The sequence below is a fragment of the Micromys minutus genome (assembly GCF_963924665.1).
Source record: "Micromys minutus genome assembly, chromosome: 32".
NCBI lineage: Eukaryota > Metazoa > Chordata > Mammalia > Rodentia > Muridae > Micromys > Micromys minutus.
In genome coordinates this window covers 4,858,649-4,868,946 of record NC_137967.1, presented here as the reverse complement: position 1 = coordinate 4,868,946, position 10,298 = coordinate 4,858,649, and the positions used below count along the sequence as shown (strand labels likewise).

At 51.3% G+C, this 10,298-nt stretch overlaps 1 protein-coding gene across 1 annotated transcript; it reads right to left on the bottom strand.

The window, feature by feature from the left end:
• Nucleotides 1-1,781: 1,781 nt before the first annotated feature.
• On the bottom strand, nt 1,782-5,970 carry DKKL1 (dickkopf like acrosomal protein 1; the record flags this gene model as incomplete). Its single annotated transcript, XM_080909225.1, has 4 exons — nt 1,782-2,090; nt 4,707-4,796; nt 4,923-5,063; nt 5,818-5,970. 4 exons carry the CDS (start codon nt 5,968-5,970, stop codon nt 1,782-1,784), a joined length of 693 nt encoding a protein of 230 aa, XP_080765351.1.
• Nucleotides 5,971-10,298: the final 4,328 nt, after the last annotated feature.

Sequence of the window (10,298 nt, the reverse complement as noted above, 5' to 3'; positions counted from 1 at the left end):
AGGCTCGAGGTCTCTCTTGCCTTACTGACCATGAGACCCCGTGTGTGCTGCTTTTTTTTTTTTTTTTTTTTTTTTTTGCATTGATGGAAGCCAGAGTCATCTGGAAATCTCAACTGGAAAAAAAAATGCTGTCAGACTGCCCTGCAAACTCTGTGGGGACATTTTCTTGGTTAATGAGTGATGTGGGCAAGACCACCCCTGGGAAGGTGCTTCTGGGTTGTATGAAAAAAAGCAAACTGCATTTTAGTTCCTGCTTTGAGAGCTCCTACCCTGCCTTTTCTCAGCGATGGATTGTGACCCATCACAAGATGAAAGAAACCCGCTTCTCCCCACGTTGTTTTGATCCGTGGTGCTCACCACAGCAGTAGAGGGCAAACTAGGACACCTGCGCTAGATGAAAGACCTGCCAAATGTTTTCAGGACAGGCCCCGGTGCATTCTGGATCCTGATAGCTTTGTCACTGTTATCAAAATTTATTCCTGGGACTAGAAACACAGTTCACTGTTCAAGAGCAATGGATGGATTCCCAGCATCCACATTGTAAGCCTGTGTCTGCTCCACCGCAGGGCAGGCCGCTTGGGGAGGCATAATGTGGGGAGTTTGACTGGGCTTATCCCATACCTCCTCTGGGGTGGGTGCTGGGCTGTAGGGATAAGCCTAGACACTGCTCCTAGGGTGGGAAAGTGAAGTTCTCAGATTTGGAAGCTCATTCCAGGGTCCCAGGCCTGTGACAAGGTTGGAGTTGCGGAGTTCTCAGACTCTTGGAAATCCTGGTGGGTCTGGGAGTTGTGGAAGAGCAGAGGGAGCCTGCAGGCTGGGAACTGCATCCAGCCTGGGGAGGGGGAAGGGAGAGAGAAGATGGGGTACGGGGAAGGGGAGCTCCAGCTAGACTTATGGGGATGATTGTCCTTTCTTGGTGAAGGCAGTCTTTGTGGCTGGGAGCACAGACAGGCCTTCTTTCAGGCTCCCTACAGCCTACCTTGATGAAGAGACACCCCAGGGCTCTAAACAGTTTATTGCCGTGGCAGAAGATGGATGCATAAAACCGTACCCCACTTCTCAGGGTGGAGTGTCTGGGAAGGGAAGCTTATTGGCTAAGCCCTCTGGCTTCTAGGTACCTCATTAGCATGGAGAACTGTCTTGAGGCTACCTGACCATAGGATACATTCTTTTTATGTGGGGCGCAGATCAGGAATCTGGCAGGGAGCTGGCTGGGAGACCCCCAAGCCTCAGGTGTGTGCCCATCGAGTGTCGGGTCTCAACCTGCTCCACCTTACCAATCTTCATGGCATGGTTTTTCGTCCCACACCACATGGCGGCTCATGAGGTCTATAACTCCACCTCCAGCAGATCTGATGCCGCCTTCTGGTCTCCGTGCATAAATGTGGTGCACAGACAAAATTCTTATACATATAAATTTAAAACATTAATTTTTCAATATTTGCTTTTCCTCTCGTGAGATTTTGGGTTAATTTTGTAAAAAATCTAAAAATAATATTTTGGTGGCTGGGGTGGCTCAGCAACAACGTACTTTAAAAACTTGGGACTTGGCATGGTAGACAGGCTAGGTCAAAGGCGTCAGTACCAGGTGTATCAGGGTGCTACAGGAGACCCAACCAAGAGACAATGTTCTGAATGAGATGTAAGCAAGAGCTGGCATGGCCGCTGTCTGCGCTAAAGTGTGTGTGTTGGGTGGAGTAGTTATCCTAAGAAGATTGAGCTAGAGGTAAGAAAGATTTATTTCCATATGGAGTTGGGGTAGGGTATGGGATGTCCCCACCTCACAGCTGTTGGGATGGTCTGAGGATGTAGAGAAAGTGTGTCTTTCGAATAGGCAGCTTGGCGGGTTGGGGGACATGGACCCCTTCCTCAGGGTTGTCCTCATGGGTGCCTCCACGGAGCCCATCCCGGATGGCCTGCATGCGGTGTCGCTTTTCTAGGAGCCAGCGGCTTCCATCCCGGACCTCCGGCTGGGTCCTCCGCCTTGGCATTTTCATGATCCAGAAAGCCACCCGCCGAGGCTCTGGGTGTAAGCTGTCAGTCACCTTCTGCACAGGTACCAGGGTCTCTTTTGCCTCCACATTGGGTACCTGGGAATGAGGCACAGGAAGATTCTCAGATGCCACGCAGCACATCCAAGGTGTTTGGCCTCCACTAGGCCATCTCAACCTACATCTCTGCCCACTTGGTGCTTCTGGGTTAAAAACAAAACAAAACAAAACAAACAAACAAAAAAACAAAAACCCTTTTTGGGCAGACAGTTCTGTTTTCGGTCTGACCTGCTGCATTCTTGTGCAGTAAATTTGTTATCTATTTATTTATTTTAAGATCCGCTTATTTTTTATGTGCGTTGGTGTTTTGCCTGCATGTCTGTCCTTGTGAGGGTGCCAGATCTCTGGAACTGGAGTTACAGACAATTGTGGGTTGCCATGTGGTTGCTGGGAATTGAACCTGGATCCTTTGGAAGAGCAGCCAGTGCTAACTACTACATCTCTCTAGCACCCACATGTGGTGATTCTTAAACTTCCACGGTTGCCTCGGAGATTATTTCATCTTACGTTTATGTGGGTGTGCCTGAGTGTTGGGTGTGTGTACCATCTTCATGCATTATTAGTGTCTCTGCAGAGGACATTCTCAGAGCTCCCAACAGCCATGGCAAGTATCCCCCTGGCTCCAGTAGCTCCAGCTCTAGGGGAATCTGTTGCCCTCTTCTGGCCACTGTGTGCACCTGCACTCATAGGCTAACACAATTTTTAGAAATCAGAAAAAAAATTTTTTTTAAAGAGGGCTGGAGAGATGGCTCAGCAGTTGAGCACTGACTGCTCTTCCAAGGGTCCTGAGTTCAAATCCCAGCAACCACATGGTGGCTCACTACCATCTGTAATGAGATCTGATGCACTCTTCTGGTGAGTCTGAAGACAGCGACAGTGTACTACTACTCTTATATACAATAAATAAATCTTTTTAAAAAAATGAAGGAAGCATTCATTGGGCAGTGGTGGCACAGGCCTTTATTCTAAGCACTTGGGAGGCAGAGGCAGGAGGATCTCTGTGAGTTTGAGGCCAGCCAGTGTCTTGAAAAAACAAAACAACAAAATTAAAGAAAAACAAATGATGTATTTGGTGTGTTGGTTCACATTTAGAACCCCCGAATTTGGGAGGTGGCAGCAGAAGTATTGGGTCACCCCAAATCAAAAAAGCCTCAAGTTATGTCAGGCATGGTGGCACAGGCCTGTAAACCCAGCACTCAGGAGGCAGAGGCAGGCAGATCTCAGAGTTGGAGGCCAGCCTGGTCTACAAGTTCTAGGACAGCCAGGGCTACACAGATAGATACATAGATCCTGTCTCAAACAACCAAAGCCCAAACCAAAACACCCAAACTAAAATAAAGCAAAACAAAAAACATGGTGTGTCACCGTTCCTGTCTGCCTACGCCAAAGTCCTGTTTTGAAGTTACTCTGACCTCAGTTGGGCCTGATGGTTCAGGCCTGTTTTCCCAGCAACCTGTAGGTTGAGAATTCGGAGCTAGTTAAGGCCACAGAGTGAGACCCTGTCTCAAAAAGGGTGTCCAACTATGAGACCTTGAGTCCAGTCTCCAGCATTCACTTAGCGCCCAGGAGCTACAGCACATGCCTCTAATTGCTACTGGAGGACCCTGGGGGTTTGCTGGCCAGCCAGATTAACTGAAGATAAACTTCAGATACAGTTCGAAACCCTGGCTCAAAAAATAAGGCCTGTGGACCTTCACACAGGAGGCAGAGTCAGGGAGTTGGAGATCTCTGTGAGTTCAAGGTCAGCCAGGACTGTAGGAGTGAAGAGTTAATCCACAGGAGGCTTGAGGAAGACAGTATCTACTTGGCCATTCCCATGTGTGTACATGGGCAGACACACAAACCCAAAACAACATCAAAACAAACAAAACCCCGTTGAGATGTGACCGGCACTTCTGGGATTGTGGGAGTCTTTGAATGCTAAGGTTTACAGAGGTGTTGGCAGACCCTACAACTTTCTGGAATAACCAAAATGCTTTCTGAAGTTTACAAGTAGACTGTTTATTTGTTTTGACACAGGGTCCTGATATGCAGCCCCGAACGGCCTGGTGCTTGCTTTGATCAGGTTGGTCTTCGACTCACAGAGATCCTCTTGCCTTTTGCCTAAAATCGTGGCAACCCTCCTGCCTCAGCTTTTTAAGTACCAGATCACCTGCATTCACAACCATACCTATGGGCCTATCCCTTTTTGACACATCACACTGGGCCACAGAAATTTCAAGGATCTTCCATGGATGGATGGAGTGTGTACTGGCTAACTTTAAACGCCAACTCACCACAACTTAGAATCACCCGAGAAAAGAGAGTCTGAATGCGGTTATTAACTAGATGGAGACTGTTATGATGATGTAGGATGATCCAGCCCATTGTGGGCAGAACCATTCCCTAGGTCCTGTACCTAAGACAGGACAAAACTAGCAAATCATTTTGTTTTCTTTTCTCTGTTTGCTCTTGAGAGTAGAAATGATGTCAGTAGTTTCCCTAAGCGACGGCTGTAAACCAGATAAACCCTTTCCTTCCCTACATGCTTCTGGCTAAAGTATTTCATTACAGCCACAGAGAGGAAACTGGAACAGTATGGGGCAGTGGACTTCCTCAGCTATAGGGGAAAAAAGTGCGGATTCCTGAACACCTGTGGGCAAAGGAGGTCCTTACCTTCCAGTCACCTTCCAGGTTCCCTTCTGGCTCAATAGCGGCCACCACCTTCTCAGAGATGAGCACCTCTCCTGTCTGGTTGTCAGTCATCTGTGAGGGTTGCACAAGACAGTCAGAACGAACCCGCTTTCCTCCACCACCTTCCCCTCTCCTGTCGGGTAAAACAGCTTGATGGGCAGTGGGGAGAGCTCAGGAAGGACTGCCCCGTGGAGGCACCTTGTCTATCTGGAGGTGGCTGGAGAGGGTACGGTTCCCCATCCTGTGCTCCTGGTTCTCTTCCTGATGGAAGTTCTTAGGAAGGTCTCGGAAGTCCATGGGGGAGGAAAAGAAGTTGTCCAGGTCTTGTAGCAGGTCATTCTAGGGCCAGAGGGGAGTGGTGGGCACCTGCTGTCCTTCCATGGTGCCCTCCGATCTTGTCCTCAGCCCTGCGGTCCCCAGAGCCTCTAGCCACCCATCTCAGTCTTTCTGTCCCAGTGCCTTGCTGTTCCGGCTCCTCGCCTGTCCTGACTATCAATCACGTCTCCTCCCATCACCTCTCACTCCACACATTCGAGCCCTGCACCCCTTAACCACACACTCAGCCTCCTGGCTTGGGGGGGCCTCTACCTCTGAGCCACACCCTCAGCCACTATAACCCCAGCCCTCTTTTTGATGTATCTTGACTGGGTCTCACTCTGTAGCTCTGCCTGACCTGGAACTTGATACGCAGAGCAAGTTGGCCTCAAATTCAGACACCGCCCCGACTCCACTCTGCCAAGTGCGTGGGTTCCAGACCTGCCCCTTCTTCCTATTTGTGTTCTCACGACCCCTGTCTGTCTCTTCAACCCACCACCTTATTTATATTCCTCTTTTGCTTCCACACAAAGTCTCATGTATTACTGGCTGGCCTCAGATGTCCTGCATCGGGGAAGGTGGCTTTGGACTCCCATTCCTCTGGCCTCCACCTCCTGAGTGCTGTGTAATTACTGCAGGGCATCAAGTTCAGGGCTCTGTACATGCTAGACAACCGCTCTCCCATCCAAGACGCATCTCCAACTCTCTCTGCTCTGTTTGCTCCTTTTCTGATCTGTCATCTGCCTGGTCTGGTCCAACTCTCTGCCCCATCACTCACTTTTAGGAACAGTCGACTAACGCTTTGTAGAAGACTCTGAAGGCCCAGAAACCCGGAGGAGCTCTGCTGAGAGTCCACATCGTGGATCGGGACAGCAGAGGAGGACATGAAGGCCGAGGGGAGCAACAGCAGCAGGACCCCCAGTCGACACATTGCAGATTGGTGGGAGGCTGTGACAAGGGCAGTTTCAGATTCCACAATCACCCCGTGGGTGGCCTCTTCCCAGGCTCCGCCCTCGGTGAGGGCCCCGCCCCGCCCCCTGCCCCTCATCCCTTGGATTCTGTAGGCATTCTCTCCATTTCAGGCGCCCCTTGTCCGGCTTTGGCCTCACTCAGATCGGGTTCCTCACCTTCGCCTACATTCGCACCTTCTCCTGGACTGCAGCTCGGCCACCTAGCTCCGGACACCGCCGGATACGGACAGTTAATATCCAGTTCTGGTCTCGAGCCTGGGCAAATTACTGGAACACTGGGGCGTTAGTTGGGTGCCACCGCTCCGCGAGACTGGCCACGCCCTAATTGTCTCACCACGCCCACCACCCGTGGTCACCTAGAATCCTCACTACTCCACCACCACGTCTCTGGCACATCCACATCTGTATTGTCCATTAGCCACACCCCTTAGGTCAGACCCCCTCATGGACGACCACGCCCACACCTGGTGACCTTACTCATGAACCAGGCATTTATTTTACCTCATGCCTGAGAGCCACTCTTTTCAGCAACAATGTCCTTTAAGACAGATTTTCCTCCGTGGCCATGATTCATCAAGGAGACACGCCCTCTTTTTCCTGGCCACGTCTCCACCCGCTGACCTATCTAAATTCTCCCATGCCCATGCTCCACCCAGGTCACGCCTCTATATTCCAGAACTCGGACCCCTGTTCACCCCACATCTGGCTCTAAGGTCATTCATTTAATTTTATTTATTCAGAATGCTGGCACACAAGAGTGTCATGGCGCAGATGTGGAGGTCAGTGGGCAATTTTCAAGAGTTGGTTGTCGCGGGCTACCCTGTGGGTCCCCAGGATCAATCTTGGCTGCGCGTGCCTTTAGCACTCTACCCCGTGGTCTACCCTCGTTTATTGATTCTCCGAGCATTACTGTAGATGTTTCTCATTTTCCGGCTGATTACATTTAAAAAGCCCAGCTACCTCTCGAAAAAAAAAAAAAAAAAAAAAAAAAAAAACCCTAATTACAGTCCTGTGTTGTATTTTCCAAGAAATCCCAAATCCAAGCTTCCCTTTCTTGCAGGCTCACAAAACCATATGTCGGCCACTCATGCCTTTGAGTTTGAAAACAGCCGGCGTTTCTCTCTTCTCTTTTCCCCAATTATTGCTTTTTAAATTTAGAAGTAGGGTCTTCTGCATCCTAGACTGGCCTTGAACTATGCTGAAGAATAAGACCTTGAGTGTATGTGTGTGGTGTGTGTGTTTGTGTGTGCAGCAAGCAGGTACAGAGGTAACATGGCAACTTGGCCCCGTTTTCTTGCTTGCTTCTTTTTTTTTTTGGACTGGCCTTGAACTCAGTGATCTGCCTGCCTCTGCTTCCTGAACGCTGACATTAAAGGCCTGTGTCACCATTACTTGGCTGGCTGTTTGGGGGCTTTTGTTTGTCTGTTTTCTCAAAGAATGTTTGTATTTTAGTGTGCGGGTTAATTTTTGGTTTTGGTTGTTGTTGCTGCTGTTTCTTCTTGTTGTTAACTTGACAGCGGCCAAAGTCATTCTGGGAAGTGGGAACTTTAATTTAGAAAATATCCCTATCAGACTGGCCTATAGGAAGTCTGCAGTGCCTTTGACCTGCCCAGCATGAAGCCTACTGGGCTGGATTCCCAGTGTTTCTGAAGGTCCACGGAAATGGTACCTGTCCCTGGATAGAGACAGAGCCTAGGGCAGAGTCTTGACTAATGATTGATGGATGATTGATGTTGGCAGACCCAGCTCACTGTGGACGGTTTCACCCCTGGGCCAACATCCCTGGGAAGGATAAGGCTGAGCAAGAAATGGAGAGCAGGTTACTGAGCAGTTCTTCTCCAAGGTCTGTTTTAGACCCAGCCTCCAGGTTCTCTCTCTCTCTCTCTCTCTCTCTCTCTCCTCTCTCGGAGTTTCTGCTCCGTCCAGGTTAACGTCAACTCTGTTAGGGCTGGGAATATAAATCAGGGGTACCACTCTTACTCAGACCCTCAGTTTTAAAAGAACAAGACCCAGGACCCTAACTCCCTGCCCTCAGGCACCTGGGCCCTCTCTCTATCCTGAGACAAGTGCTGCTTGTAGCCACTAGTACCTAAGCAATTGTGGAGTCTGCACTTCTGTGGAGCTTCTGAAACGCTGGGGGTCCAGCCCAAAGGCTTCACTCTGGCTAGGTCACAAGGAAGCTATGTTCTCATCAGAAGCAAACCAACCCACCCCAGCACCTTACTCATCAAACAGAAACTGGTTGGACCACAGACAGCCTTCTGCCTAGCTCTTGTGAAGTTCTGGGTTCTGACCTTCCTTTTTACATACACACACACACACACACACACACTGTCTTAATCAAGGTTTCTATTCTTGCACAAACATCATGACCAAGAAGCAAGTTGGGGAAGAAAGGGTTTATTCAGCTTACACTTGCACATTGCTGTTCATCACCAGAGGAAGTCAGGACTGGAACCCAAGCAGGTCAGGAAGCAGGAGCTGATGCAGAGGCCATGGAGGGATGTTACTTACTGGCTTGCTTCCCCTGGCTTGCTCAGCCTGCTTTCTTATAGAACCCAGGTCTACCAGCCCAGGAATGGCACCAACCACAATGGACTGGGCCTGCCCCCTTGATCACTAGTTACACACATACGTTCATATACGTGGCTGGAGAGATGGCTTAGTGATTTACAACTGGCTGCTCTTCCGGTGGATCTGAATTTGATTTACAGCACCCACATGGTTGACCACAACCATCTGTAACTTTAGTTCCAGGGGATCCAGTGCCCTCTTCTGGCCTCTGTAAGTATTAGACATACATGAAGGCAAAACATACAGAAAAATTTAAATGTCTAAAACCAGAGTATCATAAAAACACATAAAATTGGTAAAGGTTATTTTGTTTCTGTCAATCCCACATCCTCAGCAAACACATAGGGGTGACCCAAGTCACATCCCCTCGTTCATGTAGGAGTCCACTGCCCTCAACTCCCAGTACCTTCTCCCTCAGACCCAGGGTCCAGATCCCAGCCTCCTCCGCCAAAGTCATGAATCCAGGCCCCCCATAAGCACCTTCTCTTCTAGGGACCCCAGCATGAACTCCTCTCTCCCAAAGCCAGCAAGCACCTCGCCCCGAGTGTCTCCGTGAGATTCCGAGCCTACCGCCGGGCCCGCCCCCCCGGGTCCCTCCCACTTTTCCCAAACAAAGCTCCCGGCAACTTTCTCCGGGTCTCGCCCCGCCCGCCCGCGGCTCCCCTGCCCAGGCCGGGAGGTAGGAAGGCGCCGGCGGGAATCGGGCTCCTGCTTGGGGTTTGTGAGTCGGGGTGGGAAGTTTCCGCGCGATGAGGTGAGGCGCGTGTTCCTGAGATCGCGTGGGAATTGCCCTCTGCCCCCGGGCCGGGGTTTGCGCCGGGGGCGCGGCCGAAGTGTGGAGCTGGAACTTTCTCCGGAGTTAGGGGGTCTGGGGATGGTTTGCGGCTGGGGGAAGCGCGCGGGGTGACCGGGGGCTGCGGACGCAGGAGCGAAGGGGCGGCTGCGGGTCTTCTGTTAGTTCGAGCGCGCCTCCCGGGCCATCCTTCCTGCAAGTGTCCGCCCTGTGGGCATGTGGCCCCTCACGGAGCAGGGCAGGCGCGGGAGTGGCAGAGGAAGAGCGGTGGGGACCCTAGGACCTTAGTCCATTGGTCTTTGGGAGATTGGGGACTGGGGCAGGAGATTAGAGATGTCCGTCTGTCTTGCCCGGCTTGTCTGTCTCTTTGTCTGGCCACATGGGAGTGGGCTGGGCTGGGCTGGGATTTCGGCCTACGGGGGTCCTGAACGTCGCCGCCACACTGGGCAGGGCTTGGGAATCTTTGTTCGCCTAACCTCTTACCAGGTCAAGTGTCCAAACTTGGAGGGATGGGACTCAAAACTTTGGGGTCCTGGAAAGTTCTGGATAACATAAAACCTCCAGGGAGGAGGTATCGGACTGTATGGGGAAAGTTTTCCCTGTTCTTGGCCTCCGGAAAGTCGATGGGAACTTGGGTTGGAGCCGAGCCCAGGGGGTGGGGCGGGGCCGGGGAGGCTTCTCGCATGCTGGCCCCGCCCCCAGCAGGGGTTGTGGGGAACTGGGGGAGGGGATGCCTGGGCTCTTTGTTCTGTCCTCCAGATGGCTGGGCTGCTGAGTCCCAAGGCCTGAAGTTTGATGGGCGCCCCAACCCCGCCCCCACCTGGTTACTTTCTGGTCTCGGCCCTGACTATACCCCCTTTTGCTGTGTGGATTTGGGTTTCTGTCCCTGACTCTCGCTGTCCCCTTCTCTCTGGGTGTTGG